General features: G+C 43.8%; 1 protein-coding gene across 4 annotated transcripts in view; it reads right to left on the minus strand.

Annotated features, from left to right (window-relative positions):
* Positions 1-23881, minus strand: part of LOC106580145 (multiple C2 and transmembrane domain-containing protein 1-like) — a 225241-nt gene that overhangs the window by 105809 nt on the left and 95551 nt on the right. For all 4 annotated transcript variants that reach the window (XM_014160872.3, XM_045704317.2, XM_014160868.3 and 1 more), the window contains exon 2: positions 11116-11233. In XM_014160872.3, the coding sequence (XP_014016347.2) occupies positions 11116-11233 (118 nt within the window). The remainder of the gene's footprint in view (positions 1-11115; positions 11234-23881) is intronic.

Consider the following 23881-nt stretch of genomic DNA (forward strand, 5'->3'; position numbering starts at 1 on the left):
AAGAGCAGGATCAGGGCTGAGGCATGGCTGGAAACAGGAAGAGCATAGTGAATAGCTACCATACTGTGAAGGGTGTAGTAGTTACTAGTTAGTAATGGGTGTCAACAGAAAATACATGTGAAAGATAGTAGGTGTTGAAACCATTGAGGGTTATTTGGAAGGTACCACACACACTTCAATTACCAGTGGAATATTCAGTGTAATGACTTGGTAAGTCCTGAAAACAGACTATTTTCCCCCTCATTTTTTGGTGTGCCGTTAGAAAGAAATAACAATTGACGGCATGCACTTACACACCTGAGTTATTCTACTCCTCCCTTACAGTTACCAGGGAAATCACATAATGGCTAGAAATAAAACAAAGTATTCGTGAAGCCAGAACAGGTCCAACCCTAATTCAGTTCTACATCAGATGCTCAGGATCTCATATGGATCAGGCAATAAGCCGAGATATCCGCTATCGGATGTATCTATTCTCTGGACACGCTCCATTCCTTCCCTTTCTCCCTGCTGGGTCGATAATATCCCCCGAGACGCTGCTGCTCTCAACACACCACCACGGCCAGCTTTATGACGCCATAAATATGTATGTTAACGCTGTCCATCCAACAGGCTGAAGAGCATGAAATGAAGGTGCCTGCCTAGAATGGTGCTGGAAGTGGCTGGTCATAGGTGGGTGGTGTGTGTGTGTTATATCTCACACACAGGTGGACTGGTGGTCAGGGGAACAGGCACTATGGAGCATGGGAATGAAAAAGCTGGCAGAGGCCCAACTTCCTCAGTCAGCTCTGCTCAGTACGTCATCATCACTCATAGTGCCCACATAGAATGTCTTTTACACGCAGGGACGCATGGATGCACGGACGCATACACGCGCAGGGTCTACATTTATTGCAGTCCAAACCTCTCAAACCAAGTAAAAATCACGAGTGTATGGAGGAGATGAATCAAGTTGACTATGAGACGAGCAGAGCTCCAAGCTCCATGTGTTTCTGAAGCTGAGGCTTATTTATGTGGCCAATTAAACTGTATTGGATTCCAGCTACCTCAACTAACTTGACAGGCAGCTGAAAAGGCAATCCAATACACACTCGTCTCTGCTCTCATCAACTTCAAGCCGTCGACAGAGGGAATAAAACATGCCAGGTAGGCAGGCTCCCTTGCCAGACATTAAAATTGCATCAATCCGCTTTTTACTTAGAGTAAATTGACCTCATGAAGTATCATAGCATGAGGACATCACCTCGGACCTTCTACGGTCCTACACCTGAGAGAAAATGTGCATCACCCACATAAGATGAGTGCAGTGGTAACTGATAACAACACATGTGTGACATCACTGGCTGAGGTCCCTCCAAACAGAGTCAGGTCAGTTGGAGGGAGTGGGCCCCATACTGCCACCACTCTCCTGACTCAACAGTAGTGTCTGCCAGCCCAGAAGACTGAAGGTGTGTATGTCATAACTGGATCATTTGGATATACCATCAACCTATTTTCAGCTGAAACAAATATGACAGCATGGTTTTCTGCTGTTCATATCATGTGAATTGTATGCTGAACCCACAAGACAAACAGGAGAAAATACCAACCAGGACCACTATATATATATATTTTTTACCATTATTTAACTAGGCACGTCAGTTAAGAACAAATTCTTATTTTCAATGACAGCCTAGGAACAGTGGGTTAACTGCCTTGTTCAAGGGCAGGGCAACAGATTTTTACCTTGTCAGCTAGGGGATGCGATCTCGCAACCTTTCAGTTACTGGTCCAACGCTCTAACCACTAGGCTACCTGCCGCCCCGTATGTATGAATGTATGTATGTGCACTGAGTGTACACAACATTAGGAACACCTTCCTATTGCACCCCTCGCCCCTTTGGCTCTCATAACAGCCCCAATTCATCGGGGCATGGATTCTACAAGGTGTCAAAAGCGTTTCATAGGGATACTGGTCCATGTTGACACCAATGCATCCCACAGTTGTGTCAAGTTGGCTGGATGTCCTTTGGGGTGGTGGGCCATTCTTGATACACACGGGAAACTGTTGAGAGTGAAAAACCCAGCAGCGCTGCAGTTCTTGACACAAACCGGTGCGCCTGGCACCTACTACCTTGCCCCGTTCAAAGGCACTTAAATATTTGGTCTTGCCCATTCACCCTCTGGATGCACACATACACAATACATGTCTCAATTGTCAGTAGACTTAAAAATCCTTCTTTAACCTGTCTCCTCCGCTTCATCTACACTGTTTGAAGTGACATCAATACGGGATCATAGCTTTCACCTGGATTTACCTGGTCAGTCTATGTCATGGTTCAACACCAAAGTGCCCACGAAGCTCATCACTAAGCTAAGGACCCTGGGACTAAACACTTCCCTCTGCAACTGTATCCTGGACTTCCTGACGGGCCGCCCCCAGGTGGTAAGGCTAGGTAACAACACATCCGCCACGCTGATCCTCAACACTGGGGCCCCGTCGGGGTGCGTGCTCAGTCCCCTCCTGTACTCCCTGTTCACCCACGACAGCGTGGCCAAGCACGACTCCAACACCATCATTAAGTTTGCTGACGACACAACAACGATGAAACAGCCTATAGGGAGGAGGTCAGAGACCTGGCAGTGTGGTGCCAGGACAACAACCTCTCCCTCAATGTGAGGAAGACAAAGGAGCTGATCGTGGACTATAGGAAAAGGAGGTCCAAACAGGCCCCCATTAACATCGACGAGGCTGAAGTGAGGCAGGTCGAGAGTTTCAAGTTCCTTGGTGTCCACATCACCAACAAACTATCATGGTCCAAACACACCAAGACAGTTGTGAATAGGGCACGACAACATATTATCCCCCACAGGAGACTGAAAAGATTTGGCATAAGTCCCCAGATCCTCAAAAAGTTATACAGCTGCACCATCGAGAGCATCCTGACCGGTTGCATCACCGCCTGGTATGGCAACTGCTCAGCATCTGACCGTAAGACGCTACAGAGGGTAGGGCATACGGTCCAGTACATCACTGGGGCCAAGCTTCCTGCCATGGGGGTAGAAGCTGTTAATGAGCGGTAGGCCTGATCACCTTTATACTAGGCGGTGTCAGAGGAAGGCCCCAAAAACTGTCAAAGACTCCAGTCACCCAAGTCATAGACTGTTCTCTCTACTACCAGACGGCACGTGGTACCGGAACGCCAAGTCTAGGACCAAAAGGCTCATTGACAGCTTCTACCCCCAAGCCAATTAATCAAATGGCCACACAGACTCTTTGCATGGACAATATGGACACATATAAAAAATGAATATATTTGAATAGATTCTTTAAAAGTTATTCAAGTATAAATTACCAAAGTTATCATAGATTACCTGTTAATTACATTTGGTAAATTACCGGTAGCTTTGCGACCCTATGTGTTTACAACTCTAGTGAAATCTTGCTCTCTACCTCTCAGCGTTTCAACTCAAGCCTTCTGCTCTACACTGCCTTTCTCCTTTCACGGTTCCACCCTCTTGTTATCAAAATATATATATGCCATTTAGCAAATAATACATTAAAACAACGGCCTCTGAGCATCATAGGGAAACCATACTTATATATCTGTGATCAGCATGGTAGCACCATGTGCCTTATGAGGCCTTATGAACTGATTCTATGACCTCCGTCATGTTCTGATTTTAACTCAGGCTTGACCACAAGAGTCTGGACAAAGGACACACACACACACACACACACACACACACTATTTCTCCCTCCCTCCATGGCCACCAAGGCTAGCGCCAGGAGAGGGAACAGGGATCCAGTCATGACAAGGAGCAGGTCTTGAGCTATGTCAGGAGGAGGGATGACGCCATTGCTCTGGCTCAGTGACATACAGTAGACCTGGCATGGGCTTCGTGCGCAGAAGACCTGAGGGGGATGAGGCTTTGGATGAGGCTGTTCTCTATTTTCTCTAAGTTCAAGAGGGAACTTGTAATGACTGAATGCAACAGTGGTTTTTATTAGAATTACATTATGACACATTTGGTATTATCTGGATATTAAATTGGTGAACGGTATTCGATATTTGTAATGAACGGCACTGTTAATCAAGACAAGCCAACGAGCCGACAAGACCGTGAATAATTTAATGAGAAGTCATAACCAGATAATTACAATTCCACATAGAGACTGATGATGTCGTCAGATCCCAAAATAATAAAGATTGGCATACAGTGAGGTTGGGTTGGGAAGAGGTAGGCTACTCAAAAGCCCGTTAAGACACAGACATGCACTCACCCACCCATGTGAGCACGCAGGCCCGGCCACCAAGCCCGTCCACCCAATACACAGCGCGATTGAGATCTAGCTTAGCAGGTTTATTTATCGATCATTTTTACTTTTGTGATATTTTCTGGTCTGAGAGAGGTCAATAGGAGAGTTCAGTGTGATAAATCACAAAACCTCACAAAGAAACGTCATATAAATCACAAAAGAAATGGTACCAAACCGTTTCCAATACTCCTCTCCTGCTTTGAGGCCCAGGCAGTCATGCCATGGTCTGGCTGTCAGATTACCTGTCAGGGTTGTGTCATTTATGAGGACCTTAGTGAAAGCAGGGGCCAGCAGCTCACTGAGGCATTTCATTAGCTATAAGGAAGAAGTGGAGATCTGGTCAATGGCAGAGTCTTAAAACCCATCACTCCAGAACAAACGGCAGTGGCAGCCCTACGCTCTCCAAGCTAGATTTATGTCTGAGTCGAGGCTGTGCGGTGTCTCCCATTTTCCTGCCCGCAATCTCTCTTCACTGTGCCATATAGAGGAATGTATGGATTGGGCGCTCCACAGGGGAACTCTATCATGAGAAAACCCCATTAACACACACACACACACACACACACACACACACACATATATATATATATATATATATATATATATATATATATATACATACCACGGCTAAGGGCTGTATCCAGGCACTCTGCGTTGCGTCGTGCTTAAAGAAGAGCCTTTAGCCATGGTATATTGGCCATATACCACACCCCCTCGTGCCTTATTGCTTTATATATATATATATATATATATGTATGTATATGTATATGTGCATATATATAGTAGCCTATATATATAAAGCAATAACGCATGAGGGGGTGTGGTGTATGGCCAATATACCATGGCTAAAGGCTCTTCTTTAAGCACGACGCAACGCAGAGTGCCTGGATAGCCGTGGTATATTGGCCTTAGCCGTGGTATATTGGCCATATACCACAAACCCCCGAGGTGTCTTATTGCTATTATAAACTGGTTACCAACGTAACTAGAGCAGTAAAAATACATGTTTTGTCATACCCGTGGTGCACGGTCTGATATACCACGGCTGTCAGCCAATCAGCATTCAGGGTTCGAACTACCCAGTCTATAAATAAATATACACTTCATTATCATTACGCCAACCCAGATCCATACATACATCTGTGCTCCAACCCACACAAACATATCCCTCAGTGAAAGTATTTAATGCTAGCCAAAGATGTTCCTCCGTTTTCTGTTACTGCATACCCACAAAATGGTAGCGCTATTGTTACAATTGCCTTAGTAACATATTTCATAAGATCTGATAAGCTGGTTACCGCAGCACTGAGATGCTATTAAAGTGATGGACATCTGAAGTGAGGGGACCATTGGTGTAGTAGTGAAGAGTGGTTTGAAGTTGTCTGTGTGGATTACCCTGTAGTGCTCTTACGGCCCTCAAGCGCACGGGCACTATTGGCTGTGCTTTCAATTCTGCAACATCCTGACACAAGAGTCATGTTATCACTTCATGCGCCACCTGTACACCATTTCTCACCTCCAAATAATATACAGAGTAGAACCGATCCTTAAGCTCTGTCTCCCCCTTCGTCATACACTTAGCTCAAACATGTATCTAAGAGGACAAGTTCAACCAGCTCCATCTAACACATTCTATCCTGGTCAATCGGCTTTCTAACGCAGTGAGGAGGGCTTAGCCACGGCCAGAACACTGTCTGAGCAGTAATCACTATTCAATCAGCACTATGATAACGACAGAGTAGACGAAATACTTCTCATTACCACCCTCTGAGTCCTCTCTCTCGTAATATGGGCAATGACTCAGGCCCCTGCGCAGTAAAGAAAATACACAGTGTAATAACATGTCCGTCAATTTGTCAAGATAATAAGACGAATTTCAGTCATTTGGTGTGACTTAGCGGTGTGATGAGAATAGTAAAATCCTCGAGCAGATGTTTTGTCACCTGCTCTTGACACCCAAAGCCGTGATGGAACAGAGCCCTGGCATGGAGTCAGTGTGAGGAGTGGTAATGTCACTTCGCACCACATTATACAGTACTCTAGGCTCATTCGGACATGCTCAACAGCACAGAATGACATATCTCTTCGCTCAACAGACTTTTCACTGACGACTGTGGGCGGACATTTCCATGGATGGTCTGAAGTGTCCTCACTCAGACACACCCTCACGAGTAGAGATACTGACCACACCGTCTTTTTCCCACCTGTTCTCCACCTCACAAATCACCTCCTTAATTATCAGCCTCAGGGATGGAGAGATTGGGCAATGGAGGGATAGAGGGATGAGGATATTGGCAGGGTAGAGGGAAAACGCAAATAATAGAGACCTGTGTGGTTAACAGTCCCCATCGATGAAGTAGCAAAAAATCCACACAATTGCAGAGAAGTATCATTTATTTGTGTGCTAGCTCCTGCATATTTTTAGGGGTGGCAGGTAGCCTAGTGGTTAGAGCGTTGGGCCGGTAACCGAAAGGTTGGTGGATCGAATCCCAGAGCTGACAAGGTAAAAATCTGTCGTTCTGCCCCTGAACAAGGCAGTTAACCCATTGTTCCTTGGCTGTCGTTTTAAATAAGAATTTGTTCTTAACTGACTTGCCAAGTTAAAGAAGGTTAAATAAAAATATTCTGCCTGGGTTAGAAACATGACATGATGTAATGATGTTGAACAAATACAGTAACCAAATCATCTATCAAGGTGATAATATTGCAAGGTGATGAAATGGAAGGACATTTGAAGAAATATGCAACAGAGCAATAACACAGCTGGATATTTGAAAAGGGTAATTCCTCAATTGAGGGTAATGACACGGCAGAAGAACAAAGGACAGTGGAAGCGTGAGTCTACATTCTTTGAGTCTACATGGCTGTATAATGGGAAGGAGACAAAGTTCAACAACTCTCTCACGATGCATGTTTACTGGACTTCACTGTCTGGCCATAGCATGAGCTCGCATTTAGCGAGCTCATGCTATGGCCAGACAGTGAAGTCCAGTAAACATGCATCGTGAGAGAGTTGTTGAACTTTGTCTCCTTCCCATTATACAGCCATGTAGACTCAAAGAATGGTACTCGCACTTGGGTCGAAACTGTTGATATGCTCATATGACACGAAAATAGAGGTCTTTGGACACGCACACCAGCGCTGGGTTTGGCCTTCGAAAGAACAATGCATATGCAGAAAAGTATGGAAGGAGATCTCTGATGTTATGGGGCTATTTTGCTTCCACTGGTCCTGGGGCCCTTGTTAAGGTCAACGGCATCATGCACTTAACCAAGTACTAGGACATTTTAGCCAAAAACCTGCCAGGAGGCTGAAACTTGGCTGCATTGGGATCTTACAGCCAGACAGTAACCCCAGACACACATCAAAATCACCTAAAAACATCATCGTTGACCCCCCCAAAAATCTACATTCTAATACAAATAAAAAGGCTGTGTGGAGGGTTCTGTATTTTTATCAGAGCACTTAGAGCATCTCCTCTCTCAACTGTCCCTGAGTGGTGGATTTCCCCAGCAAGTTCCTCTCCCCAGGACAGACACACAACAACTAAATATATGCAGGTGCATACATACAGACACACACACACACATGCACAACACGGAGGCACCCACATACACACGCAGGCACGTACTGTATACACACACACACACACACACACACACACACACACACACACACACACACACACACACACACACACACACACACACACACACACATAACCAGAATGTAAGCCTGACCCTGCATATAAACCTCCAGTATATCCAGGGAATACAGCCTCTCCAATCACATGCCACCTGAACCCAAGCCTCTGACACAAATCCCCACACACCCTGACTGCATCCAGAAACCAAGCCTTCACAACAGAAATAGTATAACAGGAAAAACACACTAACTCAAATGGTTTAATCAAAACGTTTCGACAGCAAGAATTCTGACGCCCCACTCCCATTACTTGTCCGGTCTATGCATCAGTTGTGTCCAACCCAAAAAAACAAGGTGGACCTTTCCCCTTTTCCTAACTTCATCTAGCATCTCTGTAGAACACACTCAAGCAGACAGACAGAGAGATGGTGATCTAGTCTGCTGTACCACTGCAGGTATAGACTCCTGCCACTGTAGCCTTGTCTTTCATCTGAGGTGAAGCTGGTTAGCAGACCGTGACAAGGCCCACTGACACTCCCCGTCACCCCCCCCACCAAGCTGGCTCTCGACAAGTGTGTGACACCTTTTTCCCCCGCTATCACCCATCACCCAGTGACAACCAACCCAATCCCCTGGGAGAGAACAGGCTCTGGGGCCTTACCCGGTCACAGCCATGTAGTGCCTCACCAGAGGTTGTCATTAAAGGCTCACAATCGGTGACAATTTGGACATGGGTGAGTGCATTAGGCCTAGGAGAATGACGTATTATCGATGAGTTACGTGACAAAGAGAGGTTGCTGGTCAATTGTCAAGGAGTGGAGATCTATGAACATACACAGACAGACACGCGTACGTACACTAGGACACATGCATGCCCAGTTGCACAAACACGCAAACAAAGCCCATAAACCCATACAAATGGCTGGATGACTTTACACAGTAAGGAAAGAGAGAAACATAAGCTAGGAGGATGCTCTACTGCTGTTTCCAAGCAGGCCAGGCTGTTGCTAATGAAAATTAGTGAGACGTACAGCCTTACGTCTCAGTCCGCAGTAAGCTGGGCAGTGCCATGCAGCAGCACAGGATTCCTTGTCATCTCTGGATTAGTGTATATATTTTTCTCCTCTATGACAAGTCTAACAGATGACAAAGGCCTGAAGTCTATGTGGGGAGGAAAGGGAGGATCAGGGAGAATGATGGCCTCCTACTGTATATCCCTCTCCTCTTGTCAGGGGGTCCCATTGGTTTCTGAGACCAATGCTTGCTCGCTGGCACGACACACACACACACACACACACACACACACACACACGACACACACGCATACACGCACACACACTGATGATTCATGCCTGGACTGAGATAGATCCGGGCTTGGGCTGAAGCCTGCCAGACACCCAGGGAGGAGCACCTCTGAGGACAGAAATGTGCTACTTCTCTTCGAAAGACTGTCGTTGATACGTTGTAAGAGAGCACCTAGGGTTTCGCCTCTATCGATTCAGTATGAGCACGATCATAAAAAAGAAATGGTTATTTATTTTTACTACAGTATCCCTTTATGGCTTTAGGGGAGAGGATAACCCCATCCTATAAAAACTGAAAAAGACTTGGAGAATCTGTAAGAAATACAACAACTAAGTACTGTGTCTGTTTGCCACACAGACATACACATCTCTGTGCATTCGGTTGCATTCCGCTGGCACACATCATGAGCATTGCATTAACAGTCATCCCATTAGACTCTGGCTGCAATCACAGGGAGTGTTCAAAACATTAGGAACACCCACTCTTTCCATGACACAACTGACTAGGTGAATCCAGCTGAAAGCTATGATCCCTTATTGATGTCACTTGTTAAATCCACTCCAATTAGTGTAGATGAAGGGGAGGAGACAGATTAAATAATACTTTTTAAGCCTTGAGACAATTCAGACATGGATTGTGGTTTGACTCTCAAGAACTGCAACGCTGCTGGGTTTTTCACGCTCATGATTTTCCCATGTTTAATAAAGAATGGTCCACCACCCAAAGGACATCCAGCCAACTTGACACAACTGTGGGAAACATTGGCGTCAACATGGGCCAGCATCCCTGTGGAACGCTTTCAACACCTTGTAGAGTCCATGCCCCAAAAAATGTAGGCTGTTCTGAGGGAAATGGGTGGGGGGGCGTGAGAGAGAGTGAGAGACTGAGAGCAAGAGACAGTGAGAGAAAGACTAAGCAGGCCTGCCATAGCCCTTGTCATAGCACTTACTAATGAGACCAATTCTGTCCACTAGCAGCACAGAAACAAGGCTGAAACAAGGCTGGCTAGCATAGAGACAATCACAGAGCTGTCTCCTCCAGCACAGAGACAGAGGCAGGCTGGGGAGAGAGCGGAGGCTGGGGTGTCACTCAAGGATCGGTCTCACCTTCCCTGAGAAAAACATTCAGTTAAGTGTAGCTGAACTCTTACTTTGAGTCTACACAAAATGTGATTTCATTCATTGGAATTGTACATTCGTAATAAAGGTGTCTGTTACAAAATAGAGAAACAATTAGTCATAACCATCCAATAAAGTAAAACATCAATTGCGAGTTTGAGAATGTGTGACATTTGACATTTGACATTTGTTCTCACTAACTCCTATTCTCCCTTACCTCTCTTCTCATACCTTGAAAACTGAAGAGAGCCCTCAAAGAGAAGAGAGAGAGAGAGAGAGAGGGGGGGGGGGGGGGTGGAGTGTTTGAAGTGAGATCAATCGTTCACAGAGGGGGAGATAAGAGCGAAATGGGAACGTGAGAGAAAGAGAGAGAAGTGTAAGAGAGAAACATATTCGTTCACAGAGAGAAACAGAGGACAGGGAAAGAGTACTAGAAGAAAGCCACCACCTTCTTTGTTTCATGTGAATTAGTGCTTCACACACACAGAGAGAGAGAGAGAGAGAGAGAGAGAGAGAGAGAGAGAGAGAGAGAGAGAGAGAGAGAGAGAGAGAATCCACAGAGAAAGAGATCATCCACAGATAAAGAGAGGTGGAACCCATAGAGAGAAAGCGAAAACCCCCCAAAAGAAAGAGGATCCATAGATAAAGAGAGAGAGATAACCCAAAGAGAGAGAGAAAGATATGGAACTCGAAAAGGGAGAGAGCGAGGGAGAGATGGAGGGGGAGACCCCAGCAGTAGTTCGTACCTCCTCTGTCCCTGATGGCGAGGTTGTGTCCTTTCTTCAGTATGATGTCCAGCTGGTACATCCCTGGGTTGGTAACAAGGGCGGTCTCAGCATTACTTGGCTCCACGATGTTGATGCCCTGCAAAGAAACACACAACAACTAGAAGTTAACCAGACACTCTCATCCACTACGACACACATAGTGACTTCACCAATGAAAATCAAAGAAATGGAGGACACCGCTCATTGGATATGTCATGTGTGTGCTGTGTTAACTGGATTAAGCTATATTCTATGACATCACTGGGTAAACTCTAGACCTCAGTGTCTCCAGCCCTGAATTCTGTTTTGGGGGACTTTGCGCAACGCCTAAGATTACATCTAAGGGAAACACTGAGGGCCGGTTTCCCAGAGTATGAACATTCAGTGAGTGACCACAGATTCTCCATTGACCATGGTTTTTAGTCCAGATTTAGGCTTAATCTGTGTCCCTGAAACCGGACCTGGCTGTCTGTGTCCCCATAGCCAGGCCCTGACTGTGACCCTGGATGTCCTAAAACAGGCCCAGCTCCCCCCGGGGCTCACCCTGATGCAGCAAGCTCATTAGACGGCTACACTGTGCTGGGAGGTCTGCTAGAAGCTAGTCTCCCCCTCACTCTCCCTCTACTCCATTCGAGACGCCTGCCCTGCGTGGGTTTCCCTGTCACGTATCGCCAGCTCTCTGGGTTTGAGATGCTAAGAATAGCCTGCCCTGGCGCTAGCATCATCCAGGCTGTGACGAAAGAGAGAAAGAGAGAGAGAGAGTTCTCTGACTAGGGTCATGTTCGCACGTAAGGCGCTTAGGCTACACAAACACTAGTGTTTCCCCTACATGCTTTTAGCATTTATACAATATTTTTTATTGTGAAACAAACAAGAAACAAGACAAAAAAAATAGAAAACTTGAGACTGCATAACTATTCACCCCCCCCCCAAAGTCAGCTGCAAGTATCTTGGGGTATGTCTCTATAAGCTTGGCACATCTAGCCACTGGGATTTTTGCCCATTCTTCATGGCAAAACTGCTCCAGCTCCTTCAAGTTGGATGGGTTCCGCTTGTGTACAGCAATCTTTAAGTCATACCACAGATTCTCAATTGGATTGAAGTCTGGGCTTTGACTAGGCCATTCCAAGACATTTAAATGTTTCCCCTTAAACCACTCGAGTGTTGCTTTAGCAGTATTCTTAGGGTCATTGTCCTGCTGGAAGGTGAACCTCCGTCCCAGTCTCAAATCTCTGGAAGACTGAAACCGGTTTCCCTCAAGAATTTCCCTGTATTTAGCGCCATCCAACATTCCTTCAATTCTGACCAGTTTCCCAGTCCATGCTGATGAAAAACATCCCCACAGCATGATGCTGCCACCACCATGCTTCACTGTAGGGATGGTGTTCTCGGGTGATGAGAGGTGTTGAGTTTGCGTCAGACATAGTGTTTTCCTTGATGGCCAAAAAGCTCAGTTTTAGTCTCATCTGACCAGAGTACCTTCATCCATATGTTTGGGGAGTCTCCCACATGCCTTTTGGCAAACACCAAACATGATTGCATATTTTTTTCTGGCCACTCTTCCGTAAAGCCCAGCTCTGTGGAGTGTAAGGCTTAACCTCTCTTGGGTAGGGGGCAGTATTTGACGTCCGGATGAAAAGCGTGCCCGTAGTAAACTGCCTGCTACTCAGGCCCAGAAGGTAGGATATGCATGTTATTAGTATATTTGGATAGAAAACACTCTGAAGTTTCTAAAACTGTTTGAATGATGTCTGTGAGTATAACAGAACTCATATGGCAGGCAAAAACCTGAGACAAAATCCAACCAGGAAGTGTGGAAATCTGAGGTTTATAGTTTTTCAAGTGATTCCCTATCCAATATACAGTGTCTGTGGGGTCATTTTGCATTTCCTAGGGCTTCCACTAGATGTCAACAGTCTTTAGAACATTGTTTCATGCTTCTACTGTGAATGGGAAGAGAATAAGAGCATATGGAGTCAGATGACTGAGAAAATGACATGAGCTCAATCGCACGCGCTCCCATGAGAATTAGGTGTGTTCCTTTTCATTTCTGAAGACAAAGGAATCGTCCGGTTGGAATATTATGGAAGATTTATGATAAAAACATCCTAAAGATTGATTCTATACATCGTTTGACATGTTTCTACAAACTGTAGTATAACTTTTTCGACTTTTCGTCTGGACTTAGTAAGCGCACGCCTTGCATTTGGAATAGTGAACCTAACGCGCGAACAAAATGGAGGTATTTGGACATAAAGATGAACTTTATCGAACAAAACAAACATTTATTGTGGAACTGGGATTCCTGTGAGTGCATTCCGATGAAGATCATCAAAGGTAAGTGAATATTTATAATGTTATTTGTGACTTCTGTGGACTCCAAAATGGCGGGTATCTGTATGGCTTGTTTTGATGTCTGAGCGCTGTACTCAGATTATTGCAAAGTTTGCTTTTGCCGTAAAGCTTTTTTGAAATCTGACACAGCGGTTGCATTAAGGAGAAGTGTATCTATAATTCTTTGAATAACAGTTGTATATTTTATCAATGTTTATGATGAGTATTTCTGTAAATTGATGTGCTCATTCACTGGAAGTTTTGGGAGGCAAAACATTTCTGAACATTACACGCCAATGTAAAATGGGGTTTTTGGATATAAATATGAACTTTATTGAGCAAAATATACATGGTTAGTGATCATCAAAGGTTAGTGATACATTTTAGCTGTATTTCTGGTTTTTGTGACGCCTCTCCTTGCTTGGAAAATGGCTGTGTGGTTTTTCTTGTCTAGGCGCTGTCCTAACATAATCTAATGTTATGCTTTTGCCGTAAAGCCTTTTTGAAATCGGACACTGTGGTTTGATTAACGAGAAGTGTATATTTAAAATGGGATATAATAGCTGTATGTTTGAGAAATTTGAATTATGAGATTTTTGTTGTTTTGAATTTGGCACCCTGCTATTTCACTGGCTGTTGGCGAGTGTGTCGCGCAGGTGGCTAGCATCCGACATACCCCAGAGAGGTTAAAGTGGTCCTATGGACAGATACCCCAATCTCTGCTGTGGAGCTTTGCAGCTCCTTCAGGGTTATTTTTTATCTATTTGTTGCCTCTCTGATTAACGCCCTCCTTGCCTGGTCCGTGAGTTTTGGTGGGCGGCCCTCTCTTGGCAGGTTTGTTGTCGTGCCATTTTCTTTCCACTTTTTAATAACGGATTTAATGGTGCTCTGTGGGATGTTCAAAGTTTCAGATATTTTTTTATAACCCAACACTGATCTGTACTTCTCCACAACTTTGTCCCTGACCTGTTTGGAGAGCCCCTTGGTCTTCATAGAAACCGCTTGCTTGGTGGTGCCCCTTGCTTAGTGGTGTTGGTACACAGCCAAGAGAACACAGGAGTGGCTTCAGGACAGGTCTCTGAATGTCCTTGAGTGGCCAAACTTGAGCCTGGACTTGAACCCATTCGAACATCCTTGGAGAGACCTGCAAATAGCTGTTCAGTGACGCTCCCCATCCAACCTGACAGAGCTTGAGAGGATCTACAGAGAAGAATGGGAGAAACAACCCAAATACAGGTGTGCTAAGCTTGTAGTGTCATACCCAAGAAGACTCAAGGCTGTAATCGCTGCCAAAGGTGTTTCAACAAAGTACTTTGTAAAAGATCTGAATCCTTATGTAAATGTCATTTTTCAGTTTATTTTTAATACATTTCAACCCCCCAAAAATCTGTTTTTGCTTTATCATTATGGGGTATTGTGTGTTGATTGATGAGAAAAAAATATATAATAATACATTTTAGAACAAGACTTTAACGTAACAAAATGTGGAAAAAGTAAAGGGATCTGAATACTTCCGAATGCACTGTAATACACTGAGTACACCAAACATTAGGAACAGCTTCTTAATATTGATTTCCACCCCCCCTTTTGCCCTCATGTCACGACTTCCGCTGAAGTTGGTCCCCCTCCTTGTTCGGGCGGCGGTCGCCACCGATCCACGTTTCATTTTCCATTTGTTTAGTCTTCATTGTACACACCTGGTTTCCATTCCATAATTATTGTTCCCTATTTAACCCTCTGGTTTCCCCCTTGGTTTTGTGCGTGTTTGTTTGTGTTAAGTTGTCTCGTATATGTGAACTGGATTATTGTCTCCTTCTTGGAATATTGTTTTTGAGTAAAGTTACGGTTATTACTCATCTCTGTGTCCTGCGCCTGACTCCGCCTTACCTGCATCACCGAGACTCGTAACATCTCAGAACAGACTCAATTTGTTGGGGCATGGACTCTAAAAGGTGTCGAAAGCATTCCACAGGGGTGATGGCCCATGTTGACACCAATACTTCCCACAGTTGTGTCAAGTTGGATGGATATCCTTGGATGGTGGACCATTCTTGATACACACGGGAAACTATTGAGCGTGAAAAACCCAGCAGCGTTGCAGTTCTTGACACAAACCGGTGCACCTGGCAACTACTACCATACCTCATTGAAAGGCACTTAAACTTTTTGTCCTGCCCATTCACCCTCTGAATGGCACACATACTCGGCTTCCAGTACATCACTGGGGCCAAGCTTCCTGCCATCCAGGACCTTAATAACAGGCAGTGTCAGAGGAAGGCCCTAAAAATTGTCAAAGACTCCAGACACCCTAGTCATAGACTGTTATCACTGCTACTACACAGCAAGCGGTACAGGAGCTCCAAATCTAGGTCTAAAAGTCTTTTAAACAGCTTTTACCCCCAAGCCATAAGAGTGCTGAACAGCTTTACATTACCCCTACCTACTGTACATGTACATATTACCTCAATTACCTCGACTAACCTGTACCCCCGCACATTGACTCAGTACCGGTAACCCCTGTATATAGCCTCGTTATTGTTATTTTATTGTTGCTTTTTGATTTTTTTACTTTAGTTTATTGAGTAAATATTTTTTTTAATTCTTATTTCTCTTAAAACTGCTTCGCTTCACATACACTGATTGAAGTGGATTTAACAAGTGACATCAATAAGGGATAATAGCTTTCACATGGAAAGAGCAGTCTTCCAAGTGTTTTGTACACTCACCTAGAAGACGTTTTAATCCAAAAGTGTGTGCATTTTTATTTATATATGGGTGGTCCCATACGTATGAAAAATATCCTCAACAGCTCAATCACATGTGAATTCACACTCGTATCACTGCTTCTTATCGAGACCTTCTTATCGAGACCTAGAATTTCCATTCAGTTCAGCCCACAGCCTCACACGGTGCACCGAAATACCTCAAGTGGCTCTTGAAGTTGATTATCTCACCGGATATTAACTAAGGATATCAATTCCTACTCAGGGGATTATTCTTCATACCGGCACTGTCTTTACAAAGGTATTATGAGGTACTGTGGCCTCGAGGGGACTGAGTGTATGAGACTGTCATTCCTCATGGTAGTGGCAGGTCATTTCCACTCTGTGCTACCACTCCTTCATGTCTTTCCTCATTATTAGACCACTGATGACAAACCTATTAGCTGGTCACACAGCCACTGTAGTCTGCTCAGCTCTCTGCTGTCCTCACCACTTGGACCCCTGGAAGAGTAGCTACTACATGAGCAACATCCTAACAAACTAAACCAGTCACTACTTCTCCCCTCTGCATTCACTGGGAGTCGGGCCTGGCCCAGGAGTTGTTCCTGACCATGTAATCTGCCTGGGGAAAACTCCTAGCCCTAATGAGCCACTGTGCTTCCCAAGCCTCTGGCAAGAACTGAGCTGGACTGAGTTGCAGAGCTTGTTAGCATGAGGAGGTGCTGTGTTGTAATGTTGTTGTTGGACAGGAAAGTGCTGCATTGAAAATGTTTTTGAGAATTGAGGTGTATGATGCACGTGGCAGCTGATTTGGATAAGCACAATGGCTTATTGTTTCAATGCAGCCAGGTGCCATGGAAATTCATTTGCATCAGTGTGCGTGTGTGTGTCTGTGTTTTTGGACTTTAGAGATGCCATTGATCCTTTATCGCATAGTGTAATGATCAATGCACAACTGCCTCAGCCTCATGTGGACATTATTTCCGATGTGTACAAAGGCTCTTTCCTCAAAGTTATCTGCGGGAAGAAGCTGACTGAACCAAGCCCACTCAGGTTTGGCATAAAAACAGGCGTGGAGTGCTGCTAACTTCCTCCTAGCAATCATCCAGTAGCTAAAATGGCTATGCCAGTGTGCCCCAACCCATGTGCAGTCACCGAATCCAGTACAGGGGTATGTAAATGACGCTCAGGTAAGTTTCATGTTTCTGGGGGGGGGGGTTAGGGTTTTCCATTGGGTTTTCAACCTGCTTGCGGTCATGAAGCTAGAGGCTGTGAGAGAAGTGGCCTTAGCAAAGGTTCAACATCTGTTTGCCAATGTGCACATCCCACAGAACTTTCTGACAGAAATTAATCACAAAAATGTTCAAGTGGTGAGAAAGGGAATACCTTGGTGTCAACAATACCTAGTCAGTTGCACAACTAATTGCACTCAACCAAAATGTGTCTTCTGCATTTAACCCAACCCCTCTGAATCAGAGAGGTGAGCTTCCTTAATCGACATTATCAGCACTCAGGGAGCAGTTGTTGGGGATTAACTGCCTTGTTTAAGGGCAGAAGAGCTGATTTTTCCACCTTGGGGATTCAAACCAGTGACCTTTCGGTTAGTGGCCCAATGCTAGACTATGCTTAAACACACACACACACACCACATGTTACGTTATCTTCCTAAGCCAAAGTGAGGGGGGGTTGGGTGTCCCGAATGTCGAGTGGATTCACACTGCTACCAGACTGACTCACCTGCTGAACATGCTCGATTGTGACGACTCGACAATTAGGGAGTTGCAAATCATTATCTGTTCTGTGTTTTACACACTGAGTTAAATGTAATGGAGTCTGTTGCACATGTTGTTAATGGTTGCCGTTCATACAGTACAAAGATGTGTACATTGCAAGACATGACCGCTTTGCTGACCTGATAGCTACTGAGGTGAGACAGGTCTCACAAATAGCACAGATATACAAAAATGATTGTCAGAGGAGCCTGGTTTGAAGTTGATGGTGTTAGGTTCTTATTTTTCAGAGTAAATTACTCTAGAGACACTAGAGAAGCTTAACCAAGTTTAATTCTAATAGAGAAGCTTAGCCAAGTTTAATTCTTCCCAAAGGTTCTGCACAGCTGTATTCAGTCAGCAAAACATTTCTCACCATCACAGTTATATACATCCCACTTTAGGACACTCCTCCTTCTCTCACCAATCCTTATATCTTATGTGTCAACAGGGAGAAGGTAAGCAGATACTAAACCCTGATTACTCCCTTAAGGGGAACTGACCTCACCTCCTGACCTCAACCCCTCCTTCCCCTACTCCACAGATGTCCATCTGTCTCCCCTATCTCAACCGTTGTTCTACTCCCTTCCACCCAACACATTCCAAAGCTATCTGTCTTCCCACAGAGAACCATTCACTTCGGACCTAAACCCAGTCTCTTTCACTCTTTCTATTCTAGGCTTCTTCTCTATCATTTATTTCATATCTCAATGTTCAAAGTTTAGCCGATTCCAACAATGGTAATGTGTTTTCTTGTATGCCGAATAAGCCAGATATTGTTGTTTTGTGGGGGGAAGCCAGAGAGAGACGCTGATTTTGGAGGTGGGCTGCTCCTTTGACTGCTATATGGAGCAGGCCTTTTCAGACAAGCTGCTTAAATACTAGCCCCTCATGTCATGACTGAACAGCCTCGGACATGTCCACAGGCTGCCAGTATGTGGCCTTCAGATTGCAGGCCTACATTAAGAACAACGCGAAGCAGCTATGGGCAGCCTTGCAGTGTGGAGAAAAAGGGTTCTGTTTCCCTAGGTGTCCAGATATCCCTGTCCTGAAATGTTTGACTCCTTATTGTACGAATAATGATTTGTGGATTCAAATAAAATATGTGTGTGTGTGTGTGCGTGCGCATGCACAAGTGTGTGAACAAGTCTGTTTACTTACACTGATGAACCACAGCATCTGTCAGATAAGAAACTGGTAGTGTAAACAGACAGTTCCTTCTAAGCCACCACTGGCTGTGTATCAGATTCACTGGACTGGACTGGGAGAAGCAGCCATTAATCCATTGCAATCATCAATCCAGCATCTCACTGTAAACAGTAAATACATCTCATCTTCAGCACAAGTCTCACATCTTCATCAAACTAATGAATAGCAACTTTCAACATTAAAACAACGATCAAACGGCAATAAGCACACACTCCACAATTGTGCGCAGCAGTTGTTGATGTTAAATTAAGTCCCATTTCCAAATCCCTCATTACATTTCAGCTGGTACAGCAATTTCTTTAAAGTCAAGCTTGGGAGAAAAGTGCTGCTCGAAAACATCAAATTCCATGATGAGCAACTTCTGCTGGATATCAACAGCAGTCAGTCAAACAGTTGTTAGAGTAATTGCTTTGGGTGACTTGACCCCTCTCGGTGGGTCCCTAATGGTTCGGCCCTTCTTTATATTTCCTTTACACAAACATCCTTTTTAATTAAGGAGACACTGAAGATAAACAGAAGATAAAATCAAATGTGGATGTGATAGGATGGATGTAATAGAAATTTAGGCTCCAGAGAGCCGAGACTCTCTCTAGCTTTAACAACTACAATCGGATGCATTTAAAGTGCCTTCAGAAAGTATTCTCACCCTGTGACTTTTTCCACATTAAAATGTATTAAACTGTATCACTAGCCTATACACAATAACACAATGTCAAAGTGGAATTATGTTTTTAGAAATGTATACAAATTAATAAAAATGAAAAGCGGAAATGTCATGAGTCAATAAGTACTCCACCCCTTTGCTATGGCAAGCCTAAATAATTTGAGGATTCAAAATGTGCTTAACAAGTCACATAATAAATTGCATGGACTCAATCTGTGTTCAATAATAGTGTTTAACATGATTGTTTAATGACTACCTAATCTCCACACACATGCCACACACATACAATTATCTGTAAGGTCCCTCAGTCGAGCAGTGATGTTCAAACACAGATTCAACCACAAAGATCAGGGAGATTTTCCAATGCCTCGCAAAGAAGGGCACCTATTGGTAGATGGATAAAAATAAAAAAGCAGACATTGAATATCCCTTTGAGCATGGTGAAGTTATTTATCACACTTGGTGTATCAATACACCCAGTCACTACAAAGATACAGATGCCTGAAGAGGAAGGAAACGGATCAGGCCAATGGTGACTTTAAAACAGTTACACAGTTGAATGGCTGTGATAGGAGAAAACTGAGGACCAACAACATTGTAGTTACTCCATAATACTAACCTATACTAACAGAGTGAAAAGAAGAAAGTCTGTACAGAATACAAATACTCCAAAACATGCATCCGGTTTGCAATAAGGCACTAAAGTACCCACTGAATTAAAAAATATATATTATTTTGAACATAAATAAGCCGCACATGTCTATAAGCCACAGGTGTCTACCGGTACATTGAAACAAATTAACTTTACACAGGCTTTAACGAAACACGGCTTGTAACAAAAATAAATAGGCTTTAACCCTTTCACACGTACCATCACACGGGGTGTGATCGTTCTACAGTGGTCCCTGAAGCATACGATCACACCCCGTGTGATTAGAACACTCATTTAGAACGCTCATTTAGAACGGCCAGTTTCGAATGACGCAACAATCAGCATTTGAGCTGGCCACACTTTTTGGGGGAAACTATATACACAAACACAGTCCTTACAAAGTTATGTCCAGAATGTGAGCAGTTTATTTTTGGATGCAATGTTTAGATATTCACAGAAGTGTATATATAGCACAACACAATCATCCTAACCGGAAAAATGTGGGCTACATTTGTCCTAGCGCTAACTGAGGAAAGATTGACCCAACACAAGCAGTCATATTTTCTAACTCTCGGCTGACATAAACTACAATATGAATTAGCTAATAGCAATTACTCTGTATAATTAATCACATCACAGGTGAGCTCACCATTGATCGAAATAATTAGGTAAAACACTTTCTGGAAATCGAAAGTAATCCGACGATTAGTTTCAGCGCGCAGCCATGCATTTTTTCCTCACGGAAACCGAAGATAATAAGAGAAGACAAGATGAGTTTGGTCTGTTTATAGTATGCATGTTGAAGGGGTGTGTCATCTACCGTCATTCACATCCCACCATTCATTTCCAGAAGTCCTCAAAAAATGAGTGAACTCTTCCTCACCTCATTTTGTTATAACATCTTTGGTAAAACAGATGATTACGTGAAACCCAGAATGCATTGTATGTCAACAAACATCGCTACACAGCTGGAATTAGCTTAGCTCATCACAATCAGTACAACCTTCAAAAAAGTATTTTACACACATAATATGTGCACATTACAATCTATGCAAGAATCGGAATGCATGATTTGTCACCTAGAATTGAAAACATGTGAATAAAACAGTAAATACACAAATAATTACCACACAAAACATTTTCTGATAGTGATTTATTGATACAAATGGCGGTGCAGGCAGTCAATCACAGTAACCTCTTACTCCCAGTCTGAGCCATTCAGTGTTGTTGTTGTTATGTAACAATCACATCCTGGAATGGAGAGAACGTTCTAACATCACGTGCATAAAAAAACTCACGCTGAGGCGACCGTTAGAGATATTTGGAACTCACGCATGAAAGGGTTAACGAAACACGGCTTGTAACAAAAATAAATAGGCTTTAACGAAACACGGCTTGTAACAAAAAATAAAAAATTTGCAGTAAGCTTTAGTTGTCTTTTTGCACTGAGCCAATTCCTCACGCTGCTGTTTCCAACGTCTTATCATCGACTCATTAAGACCAAGCTCCTGTGCAGCAGCTCTATTTCCTTTTCCAACAGCCAGATCAATCGCCTTCAACTTGAAAGCTGCATCATATGCATTTCTCCGTGTCTTTGCCATGATGAGGGTGACAAAATGACTACCGTAATCAGAATGATGGGAAGTTTGAGAGCGCTCAATTTAATCTAAACAGTAAACAAATAAGTTGTTTGATCTTAACCCGTTCGGCAATTTCATTGGTCTAATGAAAGCTTCATGCCGCTAAAAAACTGAACACGTCACGGAATGTGTTTTTTTGGGAAAAAAAAATTGAAAGCGGGAAAAATCCATATATTAGCCGCGTCATTGTTTAAGCCACGAGGCTCAAAGCGTGGGGAAAAAGTAGCGGCTTATAGTCAGGAATTTACGGTACTTTATGTCCTGAAAACAAAGCGTTATGTTTGGGAAAAAATCCAACAAAACACATCACTGAGTACCACTCCTCATAATTTCAAGCATGGTGGTGGCTGCATCATGTTATGGTTATGCTTGTCCTCGGCAAGGACTAGGGAGTTTTTTAGGATAAAAATAAATGGAATAGAGATAAGCACAGGCTACATCCTAGAGAAAAACCTGGTTGAGTTTGCTTTCCAACAGACACTGGGAGACAAATTCACATTTCAGCAGGACAACAACCTAAAACACAAAGCCAAATACGCACTGGAGTTGATTACCAAGACGACATTGAATGTTCCTGAGTGGCCTAGTGACAGTTTTGACATAAACCGTCTGTCACGACTTCTGCCGAAGTCGATGCCCCTCCTTGTTCGGGTGGTGCTCGGCGGTCGACGTCACCGGAATTATTGCCATCATTGATCAGTTTTTAATTTTCCATTGGTTTTGTCGTCTTCCTACACACCTGCTTCCAATCCCATTCATTACATGTTGTATATTTAACCCTCTGTTTCCCCTCATGTCCTTGTCAGTGATTGTTTGCATGTTATGTACTCGTGTATGTTGTATCGGTGTGCGACCGGTTATTATTACCCATGTTATTTTTGTACGTTGGTTTTGGAGTTCGTTTTTTTGTTAATAAAACTACTCCAGTTTAACCAAGTTGGTTTCTCCTGCGCCTGACTTCCCTGCCACCTACACACACGACTATGACACCGTCTTGAAAATCTATGGCAAGACTTGAAAATGGCTGTCTAACAATGATCAACAACCAACTTTACAGAGCTTGAAGAATTTAAAAAAGAATAATGTGCAAACATTGTACAATCCAGGTGTGCAAAGCTCTTAGAGACTTACTCAAAAAGTTCTCCAAACTATAAGGATAGGTTGTTGACAGGCACAGCTTCAATACTCTGCTGCGTTTGTATATTTCACAAGCTAACGCAAAGAGAACATTATTGTTTTCTGTCTATGTGTCACGGATCCCTCCGGGAACTGTCATTACGCACACCTGGTCCCCATTTCCCTAGTTGTAATTGTTTAAATGTGCCCTTTTGGTTTCCATTGGGCTGTTGATTTTTGTTCCAATGTCCGTTGGTCGTGTGAGTACCTGTGCTGTGTTGTTTTGGCTTTCGCTCCGCTTGTATTGCGCAGATGATTTTGGGTCTCGTCACATGAGGTATTATTTTGCGCTTGTGTTATTTATTCGAGGTACTCCTCGCTCTTTTGTTTGTGTCTCAACCCTGTTTTTTGCATACGTGTTTGGTCTTCGTCCCCGTGCCTTTACATGGCACACTGTAATTTGGGTGAAATTAAAAACCCTATTATGCATTCCTGCGCCTGTCTCCCGATCCTTCATGCCAACGTGAAAGTATTCACCCCCTTGGCATTTCTCCTATTTTGTTGCCTTACAACCTGGTATTAAAATAGATTTTGGGGGGGTTTGTATCATTTGATTTACACAACATGCCTACCACTTT

Source organism: Salmo salar, chromosome 20 (genome assembly GCF_965601325.2).
Source record: "Salmo salar chromosome 20, fSalSal1, whole genome shotgun sequence".
Classification (NCBI taxonomy): domain Eukaryota; kingdom Metazoa; phylum Chordata; class Actinopteri; order Salmoniformes; family Salmonidae; genus Salmo; species Salmo salar.